Source organism: Heteronotia binoei, chromosome 5 (assembly GCF_032191835.1).
Source record: "Heteronotia binoei isolate CCM8104 ecotype False Entrance Well chromosome 5, APGP_CSIRO_Hbin_v1, whole genome shotgun sequence".
In the NCBI taxonomy this organism is placed as follows: domain Eukaryota; kingdom Metazoa; phylum Chordata; class Lepidosauria; order Squamata; family Gekkonidae; genus Heteronotia; species Heteronotia binoei.
In genome coordinates, this window is record NC_083227.1 from 80,673,010 (window position 1) to 80,695,343 (window position 22,334).

Here is a 22,334-nt window from a genome sequence, read left to right on the forward strand (position 1 = left end):
GGATGGAGATCAAGTCCTATGAGAAAAGGTTGAAGGAGTTGGGCATGTTTAGCCTGGAGAGGAGATGACTGAGAGATGATATGATCACCATCTTCCAAGTACTTGGAGGGGTGTCATATAGAGGATGGCACAGAATTGTTTTCTGTGGCCCCAGAATGTAAGACCAGAACCAACAGGTTGAAATTAAATCAAAAGAGTTTCCGGCTCAACATTAGGAAGAAAGACAGGTTGCTTACCTGTAATTGTAGATCTTTGAGTGGTCATCTGTGCATTCACACTCATGGGATAGAGCGCCCCAAATCGGTACCTAAAAAGCCCAGGATTTTTTCACGCTCGGCACCAACGGGCATGCGCAGGCGTCCCAGTATGCATGCTTGCCGGCGCCAGCACAAGGATCCTGCCAGTTCCTTCCTGACCGCTGGAAGCCCCTACTGGAGGGAGACTGTCAGCAGTGGGGAAGGAGGGCGGGTAGTGTGAATGCACAGATGACTACTCGAAGATCTAAAGTTACAGGTAAGCAACCTGTCTATCTTCTTCGTGGTCTCTGTGCTTCACACTCATGGGAGATTAGCAAGCAAGACATACCTGGAGCAAGTCAACCAGAAGGAACAGCTTGCAGCACCGCAGCTCCCAGACGAGTTCTCTGTTGAGCATGCACGTCCAGCGCGTAGTGCTTCATAAAGGCATGCGGAGAGGACCAGGTGGCAGCCTTGCAAACATCCGTCAGGGAAACGCCTTTCAGGAACGCCACCGACATCGCCATCGCTCTTGTAGAGTGTCGGCAAATACGCCCAGGTAACGGCTTCTTAGCCAACAAATAACACAGTTTAATAGTCTCAGTGAGCCATTTCGAAAGCCGCTGAGACGAGATCCTGGAACCTAACTTAGGAGCAGCATAAGAAACAAAAAGCTGCTGGTCCTTACGAAAACTCTTGGAGCAACTTAAATAAAACAATAAAGCACGTTTCACATCTAGAGCATGCAACCTACGTTCTTCATCCGAGGAAGGTGTAGGATGAAAAGTGGGCAACCAAACTTCTAAGTTGAGGTGGAACTGAGAAACCACCTTGGGGAGAAAAGAAATATCAGGAGCTAACGACACTCCAGCCTCCTGAAAAAACTAGATATGGGTAGTCACAACGCATAGCCATGAGCTCCCCTGCAAGGCATGCTGATGTGATGGCTACCAAAAAAACAGTCTCCCAAGATAGAAGCTGTAACAAACATGTGGCCATCGGCTCAAAAGGACGTCGAGTCAGCCTGTCCAACACTAAAGTCAAATCCCACAACTGTGGGGGTGATCTCGATGGAGGATGAAGCCTAAGCAAACCCTTCAAAAACCTCTTAGAATGAGGGTGTGCAAAAACAGAGTGCCCCTCAACTGGTTCATGGAACGCAGAAATTGCTGCCAAAAAAACCTTGATGGAAGAAAAAACAAGGCCAGCATCCACCAGAGATAACAAAAACTCAAAAATTACCAACAATCCCACCCTTTGGGGTGAAACTGAAGGATCAACTAAGAACTGCAGAAACCTTGGCCACCTCCTATCATAGGAAGCGCGGGTAGAAAGTTTCCTGCTGTTCAAGAAAACATGTTGGACTCTACTAGAGAACCCACAGGGTCGATGAACCACGCTGTCAGCTTCAGGTGGGGCACGTTGTGATGGAGTACATGACCATTCTGAGCTGACAGAAGGTTCGGTTCCGCCGGAAACTGGTAGAAGACCCTCCTCGCCAGTTGGAGCAGGATCGGGAACCAGTTCTGGCGAGGCCACCAGGGAGTCACCAGGATACAGCATGGTCTCTCACGCGTGATCTTGTTAACCACCCTCGTCAGTAGTGGCAAAGGTGGGAACAGATAAAGGAACCGACCTTCCGACGGGAACAGCAGACCGTCTCCCAACGACTCTGGATCTGAGCCCCCTGTGGTGCAAAACAGAGGACACTTCTGGTTTTCGGCTGTGGCAAAGACATCCACCTGAGGATACCCCCAGAGATGAAACACGGGTTAAAGGAAGCGCCACTGTAACTCCCACTTGTGCGGGGAAGCTGCACACCTGCTGAGGGAGTCTGCTTGCAAGTTGAGGACCCCTGGGAGATGCGCTGCTTCACAAAGATGTCGTGGTCCAGGCACTCCGACAACAGATCCAGCGCCAGCGCACAAAGCCGTCGAGAGACTGTCCCTCCCTGCCTGTTGATGTAACACAGGGCAGTGGTATTAGCAGAGCAACAATCTTCCCCGCCACCATGGGGCGGAAAGACCGAAGAGCAACGTGAACTGCCAGCAGTTCCAAGTAATTTATGTGGCAGTGAGTCAATTTCAAAGGCCAAGGACCCCCCACACACAGCTCGTCCATGTGGGCCCCCCAACCCCATAAAGACGCATCTGTTGTGATAGTCACAGTTGGTGCAGGTAGATGGAAGGGAGCTCCTTTGACTTCCACCATTGCAGTGTTTGAAGTGTCACAGGCGGAGTTACAAACCTCTTTCAAGGTGAGTCCCATAACGGGCGAAACTGACGAAGAAACCAAAGCTGTAGGCCTCTCATCCTCAGCTTCGCAAAGAGCAGCACCCTTGTAGTTGCCACCATCAGCCCCAGCATCTGCTGCACCTGCTGCGCCGTGCCCCACTTTCCACTCTGCAGAAGTTCGACAAGGTTGATAATGTCCATCGCTCTCTGCTGAGGCAAAAACGTGCAATGAAGGTTCATATCCAGCAAAGCCCCTATGAACTGAACTGTCCTTGATGGAGTAAGGTGTGATTTCTCCAAATTGACCTGTAGACCCAAGGTGTTGAGAAGATGAAGAGTGATGGCAATGTGGGATGACAAACTCTCTTTCGACTCTGCCACAAGGAGCCAGTTGTCGATGTATGAAAAGACGACTATCTCTTGAAGCCGGAGATGGGCAGCCACAACACCGAGGTGCGGTGGACAGACCGAATGGAAGAGCCTTGAACTGGAAGTGCTGAGAGCCTACTGCAAACCGAAGGAAACGTCTGAATGCAGGATGGATGCTGACGTGGAAGTATCCATCCTTGAGGTCCAGCGTTGCCATCCAATCCCCTTGGTTGATGAGGGGCAGAATTGTTTGCAGAGTGGACATTCTGAACTTCTGGTACAAAATAAATTTGTTCAGATTCTGAAGATCCATGATTGGTCTTAGACCCCTGTTCCGCTTGGGAACCAGGAAGTAACGAGAGTAGAAGCCTCCCGTCCTGGCCTCCATCAGGATTCTCTCTATGGCTTGTTTCTGTAAGAGGTTGCTCACCTCTGCCAGCAGAGGTGGAGAAGGAGGAGTGGTAATTACCACAGATTGGTTCAGAATCTGAGCAAAATCTATTTTGTAGCCTTCCGCTACGATGGAAAGCGCCCACCTGTCCATAGTGATGGGACTCCCAGGCCGACAGGAACAGGCGGAGGCGGATAGACGAAGGGGAAGAGGGGACGGTGACGCATGCTGCTAGAAAGTCAAAGGCCCTGCTTTTGAGGGCGAGTGCCCTTGGACTTGCCGATGGTCTGTGCAGCATAACGGTTTCTGTTGTTCCCCCTGTATGGGGACCTACTCTCACGTTGAGCAGAGTGAGGTCTCCACTGCTGTTCTGGGGAGAACTTTTTGTATGGCTTCTTTGTCCAAGGCTTGTGCCACTGTTTCTGTCTCACAGCTCTGGAAGATACCGGTACGCCCAGGTTCCTGGAGGGCATTGTCGGTGGTAGAGCTGAACAGGCTCTACCACCGACAATGGTGTCCTGCTGGAGAGCCGTAGATCTGAGCCAGGAGTGGTGGCGGAGGTAGACGGCAGAAGTGATGGTCCTTGCTGAGATGTTGACCATGTGCTTTGCTGCAGCCAGTTGTTGTTTGGCTACAGCAAAGCTTTCCTTTTGCAACTTCTTTGCAGCCGACCTCTTCTCCTCACTCAGGGAAGACAGGAGGGGAGTTAGTTGTTCCCACACTGAGTATTGGTATCTAGCCATGCACGTGGCATAGTTAGATAGCTTTACTCCCAGCGCCCCAGCAGAGTAGAACTTCCTCCCGACGTTATCCAGCTTCTTTCCCTCCTTGTCTGGTGGAAAGGAGTGCATCTTGTGGGCCTTCGACAAGGAGGAAATGACTACCGAATTTAGCTTTGGGTGTGTAAAGAGGAACTCAGCCCCGGACTCTTGGACACGGTACATATGGTCCAACCTTCTCGATGACACGGGTGTAGATGCAGGCTTCGCCCAGGGCTCCTTCACCGCCTGTAGGATGTCTTCGTCACCAGCAGGGCAACCGCTGTAGATGTATCCCGTTGCATGATGTCGAACACGTTATCGTCTACAACGGGTTGCGGCTGTGTCACTGGAAGCGAGAGGGAGAGTGCCATCCTCTTCACCAGGTCCCCGTACGACTTCAGATCCTTCGATGGTGAGATGGGAAGATCCTCAGCCGTATGAGACACCGGTGAAGGCTCCAAAGCCCTGTCCGGATCATCGGTACCAACCTCAGAGTCTGATGATTAAGACTCTTTGTGTAGAGAATGTTCTGAGAGCACCGGAGTAGACTCTCTGATGGGCGACAGGATCGACACCAACGACCGAGGTTGGACTTCCTCCACCACCACGCCGCGTCTGTCAGGCGGGAAAGATAGCGATGCCGAAGGACGCCGTCTAGAATGTTGAGACAGCCTGGACATGTGGGATGCCTCGGACTGCTGGTCCCAGTCTGCGAACTCACGAGGAGGGTACCATTGGTACAGTGGGTAGGGATAAGCGTAAGGAGGCCATTGGCTCTGCTCCCATGGTGGAAGCGGTGGGAAGCGACGAGCTACTGTAGTTGGTTCCAGCTCTCTCTGGCCTCTCGCCTGATCCATCGGTGCCAAAGGCTCCATCGGCATCGACACCTCCACCTCCAAGACCAAGTCGCTCTCATTGCGACGCCTGGACCCTGAAGAGTGGGAGCGCTGAGTCAGGTCGATCTCTTGCTCCGATTCCGAAAGGCGCAGCTGAGAAGCACTGCCTCTCGACACCGAAGGGCTACGACGTGGGGACGCCAATATCTTCCTCGGTGGAGCTGTCGATGTCAAAGCGTCATGCGAAGGCGAAGGGGTGCGGGATGGTCTCTTCCGCTTCTCCTTCGATTTCACCTTCTTCGGCGCGGATGATCGGTTCCCCGAGTCATCCCAACGCTTCTTAGCCGGGGTGTCCACTAACCCTTCAGAAGGCCGTTTCATGGAATGCCCGCACTTGACCGGCATCTCCGTCCTGATCAGCGAAGTCTCAGCCGATGTGACTGTCAGGGCCGCGGCCTCACCCATCGGTACCGACGGGTGGGAGCGCTGAGTCAGGTCGATCTCATGCTCCGATGCTGATAGGTGCAGCTGCAAAGCACTGCCTCTCGACACCGAAGGGGACACGCGGGGATGCCAAGATCTTCCTTGGTGAAGCTGTCGATGTCGAAGCGTTATGCGAAGGCGTGCGGGATGGTCTCTTCTTCCGCTTCTCCTTTGATTTCACCTTCTTCGGTGCGGATGATTGGGTCCCCGAGTCATCCTGACGCCTCTTAGCCGGGGTGTCCACTGACCCTTCAGAAGGCCATTTCGTGGAACGTCCGTGCTCGACCGGCATCTCAGTCCTGATTGGCGAAGTTTCAGCCAATGTGACTGTCGGGGCCGCGGCCTCACCCATCGGTACCGACGGGCTCGATGCCATCTTTTGAGGATGAAGTGCCGACTCGACCAAAGCCACCGAAAGCCTCGCTGCTCGATTCTTACGAGTTTGTTTGGAGAAACTCAGACAGTGTGCGCAAGAATCGACGCAATGTCCCTCGCCCAGACAGAGGAGACAGAGGGAATGGCCAGTGGGGGCGGGGGCAATCTTCTTCCCACAGGAGCGGCACCTCTTAAAAAAAAACCCAACGTCTTTCCATAGACACCCAGGAAAGTCTCTGAGGGGGAAAACCGAGCCCTGAAGGGCAAGTCCAACAAACTTTTTTTTTAAACAACACTAACTATCTAACAACTAACTACACTAAGAAAATAACAAACGGGCTATATACAACAGACAAAAAAAGCAATCCAAGATTACTTTACCGACCAGGGACACGAAAGGAGATCCTCTCAGTGCAGCTGTCAGAAAGGAACTGGTGGGATCCTCGCACTGGCACCAGCGAGCATGCGCACTGGGACACCTGCGCATGCCTGTTGGTGCCGAGCGGGAAAAAATCCTGGGCTTTTTAGGTACTGATTCGGGGATCGGTGCAGGTGCTCTATCCCATGAATGTGAAGCACAGAGACCACGAAGAAGATCTTCCTGACAGTTAGAGTTGTTCCTCAGTGGAACAAGCTTCCTCAGGAGGTGGTGGGCTCTCCTTCTTTGGAGGTTTTTAAACAGAGGCTGGATGGCCATCTGACAGCAATATGGATCCTGTGAATTTAGTATTTGTGAATTTCCTGCATTATGCAGGGGGTTGGACTATATGACCCTGGAGATTCTATGACAAACGAAGGGAGAACCAAATGTATTAATTGGGAAAAGCGGGATGTGTCTTCTTAGACTTGTGGGAATAGAACTAGAGTACTGCTTCCTTGAGGCATTGAAGGCAATAATCTTCCAAGACAACAGATACAAACATTATTTAAGAAGCATCAAATGGCACAGAGCTGTTTTTTATATGAAATCAAAGAATTTGCCATTATCAACTCTGGGCTTGTTTAGGAACTTTTACATGCTGTTTGTGAGGCAATCACACTGCTGGTGGATATGCAAATATACTGATATGGACCAGTGGCTACCAGCAACAGTAGAAGGCCCTAGTGGTGAGAGTGGATATGGCTATGGCCACAGTGATAAATGTGGGCACATATCTACATGTAATAATAATATGAAGTCTTACTTAAGTAACAATGCCATCCTGAAATTCTTTTAAGCCTACTAACTTCAATAGACTTAGAAGGACATAAATCTGCTTACAGTGGCACTGTGTATTGCTGCTTCTTTTAGTATTCAGATACCAGCACACACTGGGTGGTCTCTCTCAGGCTTATGAATAGATCCTTGATAACCAAGTTCTAAAACAACCAACTACTTCTTAGTATCAATCTGCTCCACAGAGCAGGGGCCTGTTCCCCTGTTGTTTGGTACCTGACTCATTAAAAAGATAATGCATAAGAAATTATCTAGGGCAGAAACACATATCTGCTTCTTAGTGCCCATTTATTTGTAACCCTATCTTTTAAGCTTAAAGGCTTCTGTAAGTCAGCTTGGTGTAATGCAAGGGTGGCCAAACTGCAGCTTTGGAGCCACATGTGGCTTTTTCACACATATTGTATGGTTCTCAAAGCTCCCACTGCCCTGTCGGCTAGCTTGGAGAATGCATTTAGTTAACGTTGCTTTCTTTTCACCTCTCCCTCCCCCATCTATTTGCCTTCCTTCTGGCTTTCAAACATCTAATGCTCATGTCTTGCAGCTCTCAAACATTTGAGGTTTACTGTGTGTGGCTCTTATGTTAAGCATGTTTGGCTATCCCTGGTATAATGGTTAGAGTATCAGACCTGGGTACAGTAGGTAAAGGTAGTCCCCTGTGCAAGCATCAGTCATTTCTGACTCTGGGATGACGTCACATCATGAGGTTTTCACGGCAGATTTTTTATGGGCTGGTTTGCCATTGCCTTCCCCAGTCATCTACACTTTACCCCCAGCAAGCTGGATACTCATTTTACCGACCTCGGATAGGTCGGAAGGATAGAAGGCTGAGTCAATCTTGAGACAGTTATCTGAACCCAGCTTCCGCCAGGATCGAACTCAGGTCGTGAGCAGAGCTTGGACTGCAGTACTGCAGCTGACCCAGGTTCTGATCCCCATTTTGCCACAGAAGCTAGTTGAATGGCCTCTCTCTCAGCCTAACCTAGGACTTAGGGGATTGGTGTTGTTATAAGGACAAAACAGAAGTGAAAACAATGTTGTACACTGCTTTGGATCCCCAGTAGTGAGAAAACCAAGATATAAATATCTATACATAAATAAATAAATCTTTTATTTCAATATTCTCAATAACTTCTATGTCTGTATGTTTAGCCCATAGAACCTTAGGGCCATGGATACAATCAAGCTGTTTGGGATTTCCTTGGAGCAGAAAAAGTACTTTTCCTTCTCTATCTCCTGAACTTATTTAAATTTCTCCATAATGTACAAATGATGATTGTTTTTGTGCTGCATATTACAGTGATAACCTTAAGTGCGGAGACATTTAAAATACTATAAGCTCACACATCCCACCTCAAACATTATGAAAGAAGGAAAAAAGGGGAAGGTATGAATCATACACATTTTCTCTCTACCCACTTCTGTGTAACATTCAAAGCAGCCCTCACTGAAGCTCCATACAAGTGCTTTGATTAACAAGTACTTCGATGAATACTCACCGTCTCAAGAGTAATTTTGGATGGTTCTTGCTCTCCAAGTTCTTCTCAATCAGGTCTGAGAGAAGCTGCTTGAGCACCCCAGTGGCATACTCCATCTCACCTTGTAGCGCTGTCATGATTAAGGAGGCCACATTGCCCCGGTCCCGCATAGAGAAGCTGCGCTGGGCTTCAAGGGTGCGAATGAAAGTCAGAAGGAAGTGTTTTTTGTTCAAGAGCTGGCCAAACAAGGCCAAGGATTTCTCTACATTGGCCTGGACCTGAGAGAGGAAAATATTTATTAGAGTCAGGCCCCCAAAATTATGACATGTGAGTCTTTTTACAACGCAACAGTACCAGGAAGACCATGGGACAGAATGCTTCAGGACATGGGAACAAAACTGACCAATAACTGTTATTTAAAAGTGACTGACACCACCACCAGCACCACCACCATCCCTCTTTGGAGGAATTTCTTTTCAACTCTCATCATTTAGTGATGATTTATAGCATAAAAACATAAGTGTGCACATATCCCCCCTTAAAATGGCCTCGCTATTGCATCTATTCAAAGCAAGGACATCTTCATTCCAAACCCCTTACTGTGGACACACATTTCTTATTGCTATTTTGTAAAGCTGGATGCTTTATGCCCTGTTTATTCTGGAAATCCTATCTACTGCACATATATTTTAAGCTTTGGAACATTGTGTAGATAATGATTAAATTCTCCCACTACTTTGAGACTCTAAATTGCTAGTCTGAAGAGCAGTCCTTTTGCATTAGTGAATAGTGGTCTATAATTCTTCCTTTTTTAAATTTCCCAAACCACCACACGTATGCAGACTGCAGCAATTTTTTAGTTCTTGTGTTTTCTTCCCATTACTGGCTGTCAACATGCATGAATTAAAACACAGGGGGGAGGAGGGAGAAATTTTACAAAAACTGCAGGATGGCATTAGGATTCTTTTTTCACGTTGTTATTAATGAATGCACATGCACAGTCATGCACACTAAGAACTAGTCAGAACAACAATAATAGCAAAGCCTTCAACTTAAAAAGTACAGCTAACTGTGCAAGTGCCAGTTCTGAAGTTAATTTTAGAAGTTGTCCCAAGTTAAATGGGAAGGCAAGAAAAATAGAACGTGGGCAAAGCCAGTCTCAGAATGATAATAAAAGACATTCATTCAACCCTACTTTTCTGGAAATTGTCACTATCTACAAATATGCTTACTGTTGCCTTTGACTGTAGCTCAACGCAAGTCTCCAACAACAAGAAGCATACCATGGTAGAGTAATGATATGCTATATGCAAATAAATATTTCAGCTTTAAATATCTCACTTTACGGATTAATGGAGTGTATAATTTGAATCTTGAGTAAAGTGGCTAGTTGCTTTCTCAATTCCGTCTGATATTTATGTGTCGATCATATCACCACTTAATGGACGGCTGAATGGATTGTCCTCTCCTCCCTTCTCCCACTGCACTCCTGGAGTATGACAGCTTGAATGTGCAGAGTTGTGGTAGATCACTCCCATGGTACCTTGTGAAGCAAAGCATGTGGGTGCAGCAACCCAGCACAGCTTTTAAATGGCAGTACCAAGTCTTAGATGTATGACACCACTTAGAAGGAGATGCTCTCAGGGTCTTAGAGGTAGGAGGTGGATACCAGTTTGGTTGTGGCATCCCTGGGGATTGAATGGCACCAAAAGAACTCAGGGGGTGGCTGGGGAGGGGGCCAACCTCCCAGAGCCAACCAGAAAGAACAGGAGTCCATTCTTTCACAACCATAAAAACATCTTTACTACAAAAGCTAATTCTGTTTGGCATATTCCAAAAGAAAAATCCATCAGAAACCTGAACTGATGTATTTCACACAGTTACCATCGTAGCTTTCCAGTCCTTATCTCTTTCTGATCATAGTGAATATATACAGGTAAATGTGTATGTTCCATACAGTTGAAAGCCATCACAAATAAAACTTTCCACTTTGTTCCCCTAACAAGCAATATTCTTAGAAAATGTTTCATCTGACGTTAATGGTTTCACCTTCAAGCAAGCTTTCAGAAAATAGGACACAGGCTCCACAGAGATGGGATTTGAAGAGAAGTGCTCTGCTCTGGGAAGATTAAGGGCAGAGTCCAAAATCAAAGACACAAAAATGAAAAGCAAGTGACCTAAAGAATATTCCCTGTCCGTCAGGAAATCAGAAATTAGGATGGGGTGGGTTATGCTTCAAAACAAAACACAAATGCACACCACAAATTTTGCAAGGACAATGGCAATCCAGTTGTTGCCACCTAGTTGTTCAAGACCATGCTCTAAATCAGCAGTCCCCAACCCCCGGTCCACAGCCTGTTAGCAACCGGGCCATGGAGTGAGGCAGAGACCTTTGCCTACTCCTCATTAAAAGACCCCCATGGGGGAGCAGGGATAAGGTGTGGGAGTGGCCTGGGGCAGCAAAATGCTCAGCACCCCCACCCCACCAGTCCATGAAAAAATAGTCTTCCACAAAACTGGTCCCTGGTGCCAAAAAGGTTGGGGGCCACTGCTCTAAATGAGTGAGAGATCTGCTAGCATTCTGTGCATTCGAAGCAACACGAAAAAGAAAGAGAAGGACACACACTTGCCCTGCTATCCCTTAGGGACTGCTGCTGTCACAGTGGATTGATTGCTCAGAAGTTGGGAAGGGACTCAGGGAGGGATTGTTGCCACATGCATCTGGTCTTATGCATTCATCGGCTAATTGAGGACTCTGGGGCTGGGAAGTCTTTCAGCTCTGGAAAGTAACACAGATGAAAGCCCAGAGATACAAGGTTTGGAGGTGACTATGGTGAAAGAGATACAGAATCCAAAACAAAGAGTTAAATGAAGCAGCCAGAACATAGATTATTAGTAACCCAATAAATGTTACCTCTGAACACTCTGTCACCAAGCTGGAAATAGGAGAGTCAGAGAAATATATGGACTGTGTGACATTTTGTGTTTGGCATGGGTTTGTGTGGGTCTTATATCAGTTATAATGATGGGTGTGGGAGAGAGCACAACTCTGAGGCCTTTTCTATTTTGGCAGAAAGAAACTCACATGTGACAAAACACCAGTGTCCTCTAACTGGTAGTGTGTTTGACTGTGAATCTTAGGACCACCCCACCACACACACACAATTCTGCCCCATCACCAGGCAAACTTAAACAACACAGAGAAGCCAAAGATTTTATTATGAACTGGCCTACTAGTGTTCGGTAATTTACTGGACATTAGCCACCTGTGAGGTAAATAACTGATGCTGATTACACCTCCTCTGGCATGCTGTGGAGACACTCTTGCCCTCTTCTCTACTCTGCTATTTAACCCATTTAACCTTGTCTGCTTATATATACACTAAGGAACAGTCCAGGCAAAACTTATTTTCCTGCATGTGAAAGTAAGGGTTTCGTGTAAAGATATAAACTGAATACAACTGTAAGTGTGGGGAAGACACATCTTGGAGAAAATGTGTCACTAATGCATAAATGCTCCAGAGATAAAGATTCATCCAGAAACTGCCAGTCTACCTTACAAAGATAAAAATTCCACATTTCTCTCTGTTTCCCCAACCTAGTTCAGTCTTCAGTTTTCCCTTTCAATGCCCTCTATCCAGGAATACTGAGTATGAGAGCCAACAAAAAGTTGTGCCTCTCCAGGCAAACCACACAAGGTGCAGTCTCTTTCTTCCTATAGACAGACTATGAGGTAAGGCCTGCCTGTCAGAAGGTCCAGACTGTCTGAGGAGAATGGAAGTACAAGGTTCATTTTCTTCACCCAACCCTTCTCCCTCTGATGCTTCCTTGTTTCTGACTTCTCCACTATATCAACAGGGTGAAAAGGGAACTGGCTGATAAGGGGGGGAAGGGAACACAGAACCTCTTCATGGAAACAAAATTCTCAAAAAATATTTAAAAGTTCATGTGGGGCACCCGTATATTTCTACTTCATTCCCCTCCTGAGAGTTCTGGCACCTCTTTTTCAGAAAAAAAGGCCCTGGTTCTGTCCATCACAGACTGCTTTTCATGCAAGAGGACTGTGCCCCACCATACTTTGTTGAGACCACTGATAAAATCAGTCACTCTTGAACTTGCTGAGCTCCATGGCTCAAATGTCAAGAATATAAATAACAGATACAATTTTCTTGAAAACTCCTGTCTGTAGCAGATATAGGAAAACCTTCTTTCTCTCCCCTTCCAACAGTACTTGTTTTTTGGTGTTTTTTTTTTTAAATTTGGTCAGTAGTTTCTGGAATCTGTACCTGCCAAATATTTTTGCACATAGGGGAAAATATCCTTTCTTCAGCCCATACAATTACAGAGTGAGTCTCACTGATGTATTTTATTAAAATAATTAAAAAAAAAAATCAGCCATACATTTGGAACATAGGAAACATTATTCCCTTTCTATGCCCTAAATAATAAAGGTGCCAAAATTCTAGATTTGGCCAGAGATTAATGGCCAGATTCCTCCTGGCTAGAGTAAAATATAGCAAATGGTCCCCATAGGAAATCCTGATATTCTGGACATTCTACATATGGTCCTAAATGTTACCATCTGTCCTTTAGATTACTGATGAAATTCAGGGCATGCCTAGCTCTGTTTCACTGAGCTTCAGAAATGACGAAAAGGCATTTCATTCACTTCCACACAAATTCTGTTCCTGCTGCTAAGCTGTTCTCAGACACTGCTGGCTATGGCAACCCTTCCTTATATACTATCCCAAATGCTCACAGGGTCTCTAAATCCATGAACCACACAGAAAAGACAGGCAGGCAGGCAGGCAGACAGACAGACAGACAGACAGATACATCTCCAAGCCCTCTGATCCACAGAGAATCAAACCAGGGAGTTCTTCTGTATGTTCAGAAAGGGAAGTTGAATGTCCCAGACAAATCAGCAGAAATGGGACATGCACACGCACAAACACACACACGAGAGACAGACTATTTTTCCATAAGGGCAAAAGGTAAATAGAGGCATCGCCCTGCACCCCTGCTCTAAAGTCAGACTGTTAAGTTTCTCCAGGCAACAACTTTAGTTATATTATTCTGAAAAGCATCATGAAAACTGATGATGCTGTATGTGCAATAAATAAAAATGAAGTAAACCTTTATGGGACCTTAGTAATTGAGATCTCCTATACAAAAGTCCAAGGAAAGTCTACTGGGCAGCCTTATAAGCCATGCAAAAAAACCCCAAACAAACAAGGGAAGAATTTCAAACAAGCCAATATTATACTTCCTGTTATTTTGAGAGACAAAAATAGGAATGTGGAAAAATCTCCTGTATATCTTACCAGGAGCTACTTGCGACCAGCAACCTTGCGTTCTGAGACAAAGGGATTTGTTTGCTTCTTAATGGGCAGTTAAACCACATGGAAAAATAAGCCCCACTTAGAGCAACAGAATGAGCCAATTCAGAGCTACTGAAAATCAAAGATTTCGGTTATACAGCAGCCATATTGCAGTGGCGCCTCCACGAATTTTTGGGGGGATTTGGATTTATATCCCGCCCTATACTCTGACTCTTAGAGCAGTCACAATCTCCTCTACCTTCCACCCTCATAACAAACACCCTGTGAGGTAGGTGGGGCTAAGAGTGCTTTTACAGCAGCTGCCCTTTCAGGGACAGCATCTATGAAAGCTATGGCTGACCCAAGGCCATCTCAGCAGGTGCAAGTGGAGGAGTGGGGAATCAAACCCGGTTCTCCCAGATAAGAGTCCACGCACTTAACCACTACACCAAACCGGCTCTCAATCCAATTAGAGCCAGATATTCAGAAGCTAAGCAGTTTGGTATAGTGGTCAGGAGTGGTGGATTCTAATCTGCAGAACCCAGGTTTGATTCCCCAGTCTCCACAGGCAGCTGCTGGATGACTTGGGGTCAATCACACTTCTCTCAGAGCTCTCTCAGAGCTCTCTCAGCCCCACCTACTTCACAGGTTGCCTGTTGTAGGAAGAGGAAGGGAATGAGATTGTAAGTCTCTCTGAGACTCCAAGTAAAGGGTGGAATATAAATCCAAGCCTCCTCCTTCTTAGCTCACAATTCTAAAATTCCCTCTTTTTTAAGAGCATCCAGATCAGCTCTCAGGGCCATGCTAGATCCTACACATATATGTGCAGCCCTATGACAGCTTTACTCAGATTCAATCCCTGAGCATCTTCCCCCTTATGACTTCCTAAGATTTAAAGACGCACCCATGAAGCCCTGCTTCACGTTCCATCTAGAGAAGAAAGACTGCCACAGAATGTGTATTGCCTTCCTTGCCTCCTGCTTCTTTGCTCCAAATTACCCCCCTCCCAAGTCACTGCTCCTCACCCCTCAGGTTCCAAATGTTTACATTAAAAAGAGACATAAGAATGGGTAGGCTTTTCATGCAAAACTCCTTTTGATGTCACTGGGTTACAATGCCATCCTAAGCAGCGTTACATCTGAGCCCACTGACTTCAGTGGTTTTATAAGGATATAACTCTGCTTTGGATTATTTTCAAAAATGGCTCTGAATGCATAGATCTGCCTACTGCTCTATTCACAGCATTTAGCTCAGGTAGCTGGTGTGAAAAGCTGGTGGCCCAAATTTCCACTGATCAAAATACAGTACAGGCCTTCTGCTCACTCAGAAGCCAATGAAGGGAGGATCAGACAGCGTGCTCCTATCTAGGCAGTGTGCTCAGCTTCCAAAGCCAGCGACACTTGATAAGCTCGGAAATTGGTCCTGTCCTACATGGGCGATCTTATCAGAGTCACGCGCAGTGAATAGAGCAGGGTGGTGGCAGCGGCAGCAGCTCAAAACATCTGTCACATAAACGATCTCAGCAGGCTTGGCTTGCCATCTACCACTCTGAAAGCAATGAAGCAAATTTCCACATGCAAACAGACGCCCCATCTCCCCCCTTCCTCTCACTCTTTCTGTTGCCCTTCTTTTTTTTTTTGAGATCATTAGCAGATGTAAATGAACAATAAAAAATTAAGTATTTAATCAGGCTTTAAATTCACACAAAAGCAATGAAATAACAACCCCAACTCCCAAAGTGAAGAGGAGCTGCTAATGACAGCACTTACACTTGGCTCTGGATTAGTGTTTTTGCATGCATGCACACATGGAGGGGAAAGGAGGAAGCGGAGAAAGTGCTTTCCCCCCAGTCATTGGCAATTGCTAATATCAAATTCATTCTAATTAGGATGACAAAAGCAAAACTAAATTGCATCAAGCTTTTAAAAAACACATTTATTAATATGGGGATTCCCTTTGTCAATTTTGCTTCCCCAATCAAACATGTATTGCTACTTTGGAATGGCGATTATAGCTGGAAAAGTCCTTATATATCCTTTTGTCTAATCCCTACATTATGCAGTGGAATTTGTATTTCAAAACTTCTGCCAGATCTAACATATGTGTCAATATTCCCATTCTCTCTTCCAAAAGACTGTCCCACATGATACTGCAAAACAGCCCCCCCCCCATTTATCTTCAGGAAAATAAATCAATTACTTTAAAAATAATGAGAATGCTGTAGGATTACAGGGTTATCAAGGATCACAGGGTTTTATGAATGGAAGACACATGCTGAATTTCAGTAATAAGGGGAAATTGATACAGAAAGTTCTGATAACAGGAGTTAACACTCTAGAGGCCCCTATTTGCCAGTGTTCAAAAGCATACCATTTTATTTGTTTTGTTTCCACCTTATTCCCTTACTAATAAGTTCATCTCCTGGTTGCTGTGCACCCTCCTCTCTGTCTCTCTCCCCCTCTTCCTCTCTCTCTATCTCTCTCTCTCTTTCCCCACAATAATTAAGGAGGTAATAACAGGCAAAGTGTGATCACAACAAAATAACTGCCAAGAGTCTGAAATACAGATGGGCGAAAACCTCCACATCCCAGAGACTATAAAAACAGAACTCTCAATTCAGATTCTTTCACTTCAGGCTACCTTTAATGACAGAACCCTTAATCCACAAAGGACCTATTCTCTGGTCCAGGTTTAAACTGGAAAGACTTTCACAACATAATGGAATCTCAACAAAACAGCTCAATTAATACTTAGCAAAATACAAATTAAAACATAGCAAAATACAGAGAAAATTAAGGCACTTTCCCATTTCTATTGCTCCACATCACCATCATGTTTACTAGAATTCTTACATGACAGTACTCAGTATCTCAAAAACTTTAGAAATCAGTCAAGCCAAATCTCAGCCAAAGCCTCATCCAGATCTAATACTATCTGCATAGGTATACCTAGGAATACCAAGATCATTCTACTAATAGGCCAACAAATATGTGGCAGATGGGCTTGAACTCTTGCAACAACCAAGAAAAGCATAGAAGACAAATCACAGTTGTCTCTTCCATTTTCCAATACTATCTCCCCCACTAAGTTGCACTGAAAGACTTTCCAGACTATTCATAAAATCTCTGAAACCATTGATTCATAATGGTAACACAATGGCACTGCAAGTGTCCCTGTGAAAATAACTTGCATTTCATTTCACAGCCCCTTGCACCTTGATGTTTCCAACATTTTCCTTTATAAAAGGAAAGGTCCCCTGTGCAAGCACCAGTCGTTTCCAACTCTGGGGTGACGTTGCTTTCACAACGTTTTCACGGCAGACTTTTTATGGGGTGGTTTGCCATTGCCTTCCCCAGTCTTTTACATTTTCCCCCCAGCAAGCTGGGTACTCATCTTACCAACCTCGGAAGGATGGAAGGCTGAGTCAACCTTGGGCCAGCTTCCGCCAGAATCAAACTCAGGTCGTGAGCAGGGAGTTCAGACCACAGTACTGCAGTACTGCTGCTTTACCACTCTGCGCCACGGGGCCTTTATAACTCATATGTAAATATGTGCCTACCCAGAAGTGAGGACACACCACATACATCTGATAAATCACCTCTAGTCCACTAAAGCTCGTGCTACAGTTAAAAAGTTGTTAGTCTTTGAATGTATTTAAACCCATCTTCTCCAAATCTACACAAACAGCACCCAATCACTTTCTCTTTTCTTTCCCCCCATGTTTAACACTTTCATTATCCCTGCCTTGGGGTGGACATGAGGAGAATTTATAGATAGTATATGCCAGGAATACACTGCTAGCATCACCCCCACTATGTGGGGGAAGAAGATAAAGGAGATTGTAAGCTGCTCTGAGTCTCTGATTCAGAGAGAAGGACAAGGTATAAATCTGCAGTTCTTCTTCTTCTTCCTCCTGTCCAAATGAATGATCACAGGACCCCTTTGCACCCCCAAAGGACACTCACAGTACCATAGCGTTGCCAATCCCCAGTTGGGGGCATGGAATCCTCAGTTTAGAGGCCCTCCCCCTGATTCACAGGGTCATCAGAAAGTGTGTTGGGGGGGGGGGGAGGAAATTTCTTGAATTGGATTTGGCAGCCATAATAGTCCAAGAAAGCACAAATTTGGTATTCAAAATAGGCAATTCAATAACACACACATATATAAATATAACTGGATTATTGTTCTCCAAAATATTCAGAACACACATGCTTCCTTCTCAAAGCAGTGCTTGAATATCTGCAGAATCTGGATTTTCGACAGATGGTGGTCTAGTGTTTATTTATCTAATTAAAATTTGTACATCCTACCTCTCCATATTGCTTAATGCTACATAAAGGTTCCATTTTTTTAAAAAAAGGGAGGAAGAAGATAAGTGGATAAATTAAAGGCAACAATAGTGTAACAGCAAGGAAGTGTAACTGGAGGCTAACAGTGCAGGGCAGGTGACAATCTCTATTATACTGGAGTTCCTTACAGGTCCTGTTTTTACATTTCAAATGTTATCTTCCAGACCATGAGGGAAGAAACCTTTTCTTTCTTAAGAAAAACCAGAGATTATTAAAAATCCATATCACATCTCTGATGTGAAATTCTGTGCACAGGAATAACAAAGAAATAGGTTGAAGTGTAATTAAAAAGTGGACTCTCCCCGCCCCCAATCTTTCAAAGAAAATTTAAAAGATCTTCCCAAAAAACAAACCAACAAACCCAAAAACAATCCACACACTGAAAAGACCTCATGCTGGTTAATCCACAGAAAGGAAAAAGAAACCCTTGTTCAACTACAACACATCTTTCCTGATGACATCACTGCCCTATTCCACCACGTGCTCACCACTACCTACTTCCAATGGAACAATAACTTTTATGAAAAGATTGATGGAGTTGCCATGGGAAGCCCCCTTAGCCCTGTCATCGCTAACTTTTACATGGAAACCTTTGAAGATACAGCACTAAGATCTGCCCTCCTAAAACCACGTTGCTGGCTCCAATATGTGGATGATGTTTTTGCCATCTGGAGTCATGGAGAGGCTGCTTTGAATAACTTTCTCCTTCATCTGAATTCAGTCCATCCTCGTATCCAGTTTACAGTGGAGAAAGAAAAGAGCGGTCAACTTGCCTTTCTTGATGTCCTCATTACCAGGAAAGATGATGGAAAACTCAGCCACACTGTATTCAGGAAACCCACACACACCGACCTCTATCTAAATAAGAATTCCAATCATCATCCTTGCCAAAAACGTACGGTTGTAAAAACCCTCATCCACCGAGCATCATGCATCTGTGAACCAAGCCAACTCCAACAGGAACTACACCACCTCAACCAGTCACTGCAGGCCAATGGATACTCCCTACAAGAAAGTAGAAGAGCCCTCCATCCCAAGAGACCATCCACACCAAATCCCGAGCCACACACAAATGTAGGTACAGCCTTCCAGCCCTACATAAAATCTGTCACCGACCGCATTGGCAAAATTCTCAAACGCCACAACGTTGACACAGTCTTCAAACCCACACAACAGATCCGCCACTTGCTGCGCTTGGTGAAAGATATGAGAGATCCACTTTCAACCCCTGGAGACTACAAAATACCCTGCTCCTGTGGTACAGTCTACATTGGCACTACCCAACACAGTATCAACACCCGCCTCACCGAACACAAGAGACACTGTCGCTTGTTTCAGCCAGAAAAATCAGCTGTAGCTGAACATGCTCTTCAAGAAGGAGACCACGTCATCCACTTTGAAAGAACTGAAGTCCTTTCTACGGCCTCACATTATCATACCCGCCTGAACAGAGAAGCTATTGAGATTTACAAACACCAGCATAACTTTAACAGAAAGGAAGAAGGCATTTCCATCCACCAATCTTGGTATCCAGCTCTGCATAACACCCTACAGACTATAAATTGCAGAAATTCACAGAACAACCATCACATTCCACAGAACAATCAGCACAGTCAACAACCATCTTCCTTTTCTTCACACCCCTTCCAACCCACCCAGCAATTAACACAGAACAATGGTCACATTCAACAGCCAGTTTCCTTATCACTACCCTTCCAGGAAGCCCCACCAAACAATGGGCACATCCACAAACCTATTGCCCTTTCACCACACCCCCTCCAGCCTAGAAATAGCAGCTCTCCAGCAGCCCTGGCCTCACTCAATGCACAGCAGGCCAAGAAGGTCAGAGCGCCTGCTCCGGCTGCAATGCCACTGAGGATGTTCTCCGCAGCTGAGAACGAAACGTCTGGAAGAATAACTTTCTCCAGTAGAACACGGCACTTGAGCCCGAAAGATTCTACAATCCCTAAGGAAAAAAACCCATCAACCCAAAACAGCATTGATTAACAGTGGTTTGTAAAACTGTATAAAATCAACACTGAAAGAATGGAAGAAGCCCACCTTTGTTATGTGAACAACATGGTAGATAAAGCCTACTAATTCCAACACACCCTAACATGTTTCAAGTATAATTCATGTGCAACAGGGGTGGCCAAACTTGCTTAACGTAAGAGTCACATAGAATAAACGTCAGATGTTTGAGAGCTGAAAGACATGAATGCCAGATAAGGAAGGAAGGAAATAGATGGGGAGGGAGGGAAGAAGAGGTAGAAAGAAAGCAACTTTAACTTTAAATGCATTCTTCAAGCCACCGGCCGGCTTGGAGAAGGGATTTAAAGAGACAAATGCCTTCTCCAAGCCATCTGATGGGACGGTGGAGGTGTCAAGAACCTCACTATATGTGTGAAAGATCCTGAGCTGCAGTTTGGCCACCCCTGATCTGGAAGAACAGAATGAGAGGGCAACATTTGCAACGATCAGGCAATACCTTTGCTGCAGCAATTTGTGGTTTCCAGTGTAAAAGCCTCATAGCAGAAGCTTTTCCTTTTTCATCTGAGTGGACCCTGACAAAATATTCAAAGAGCTGCATAGGAAAATCTCCACTGGCTTTTTGATGGAGCACCACCATAAAAGGCATATTGAAAAAGCTTATAATTGGGTTCTGACCTGGATAGACCAGACAAACCCAATCTCGTCAGATCTTGGAAGCTAAGTAGGGCTGACCCTGGTAAGTATTTGGATGGAAGACCTCCAGAGAATATCAGAGTCAGGAGGCAGAGGCAGGCTATCAAGCCACTTCTCTGAATGTCCTCCATGCCCCAGCAGGAGTTGCCAGAGGTCGCCGTGACTTCCAGCTATGGGTACACACACACTCACACAGGCATACACACACACACAAATACAAAAAATACCCACCCATTCCCAAAAAGAAAAGGCTTAAAACTTGCATGAGAAAACCAGTGAGTCAGCCAAACATAAATCAAAAATTGAATATACTTTTTTCCTCTTGAAGCATTTGAAACTCTCTGCTGAACCTGAAGCAAAGCAAATCCGCAAAAAGAAAACAAAGCAGCTAAAGCTAAAGGTTTTCAAAACACCTGATGTGGTACATTCACTGGCTTCACCAGAACCAGAATGACAGAAAACCAGTTTCGGGGAGGATAGTATCAAGTGAATCAGAACAGAGCTGTTTAGTTCATGTGTGTTGAACCAGTTATTGGCCTGAACTGGAACAATTTCAGTTGCAGGTGAACCTAAAGTAGAACTAAACCCAGAAAGTTAATGGTTGGAATCCCTGGTAAAACTAGACCCCTAAAGCAAAAACAAAGCTGAAGCTGGGCTACAAGAGGAAGCCTGTGTGCTTCCACTGGCAAGCACTTGATTCACTGTAATTAATAACAGCATTGTGTTCTGGAGCAGATTACTTCTCCTAAATATGTTCTGAAACCTACGTCAACATTAATTACCCTGCGAGGTCAGCAATGAGGGGAAGATAAGGCCATTCCTCACTTCTCCCATCAAGAACAACCTTGGTACACATGAAAATGCGACACCAATTTCTGCACAATTGCTTGTACTAAATTAAGCAGACATTGTAAAGGCTGGCAAGGGGAGGGGGGAAGCCCATTTGGGGAGACAGAAAGGATGAGACCACACCAGGGGGAAATAAGAAGATAGGAAATCTGATGATGTCAAGCAAGTCTCTTGGAAATGAGTAGCTGGTCATGCATCAAACAAACCCAATTGAATAAACCAAGTGCTGCAGAAAATGACAGCAGCAATGGCATTAATATAAATATTGATATTAATGTCAGCAAGCATGGTATCCATGAAGTGGTGACTCAGAACTCAAACTGACCAGCACATGGAAATATATCCCATGCCAGCATGTAGGCCCATCCAATGACGTTCAGAGTCACAGAGATGGAACAACTATTGTATTTTCTTTTTAATGGAGGAAATGCCCCACAACCAAAGCAGTTCATCACAGTTATGGTGATAGCCCATCTGGCCCACGTGTTTTAGTGTCGAGTGAAAGGCTCCCATGTTAGAGATGAAACTCAGGGCTGTGTACAACCCATCACTACTGTGACGGAACCGGCCCGATTCTGCCTTCAGACCCGGTCCCGTCAGCTCCTTATGGAGTCGCCATACTCCATAAGGTAGTCAGCACTACCCAACTGACCCCCTTCCTGCCTGGACAGTCCCACAGCTTCCCAGGACTCCTGTCTGCCCTGCTTCAAGACAACCTGTTCTGAGAGAGTCTCGGACGATGCCACTTCCTGAT

General features: G+C 45.5%; 1 protein-coding gene across 8 annotated transcripts in view; it reads right to left on the minus strand.

The window, feature by feature from the left end:
* The window catches only part of PLXNA1 (plexin A1), a 483,656-nt gene that overhangs the window by 51,194 nt on the left and 410,128 nt on the right, over nucleotides 1–22,334 (minus strand). For all 8 annotated transcript variants that reach the window (XM_060239681.1, XM_060239686.1, XM_060239682.1 and 5 more), the window contains exon 22: nucleotides 8,398–8,654. In XM_060239681.1, coding sequence (XP_060095664.1) covers nucleotides 8,398–8,654 — 257 coding nt within the window. The remainder of the gene's footprint in view (nucleotides 1–8,397; nucleotides 8,655–22,334) is intronic.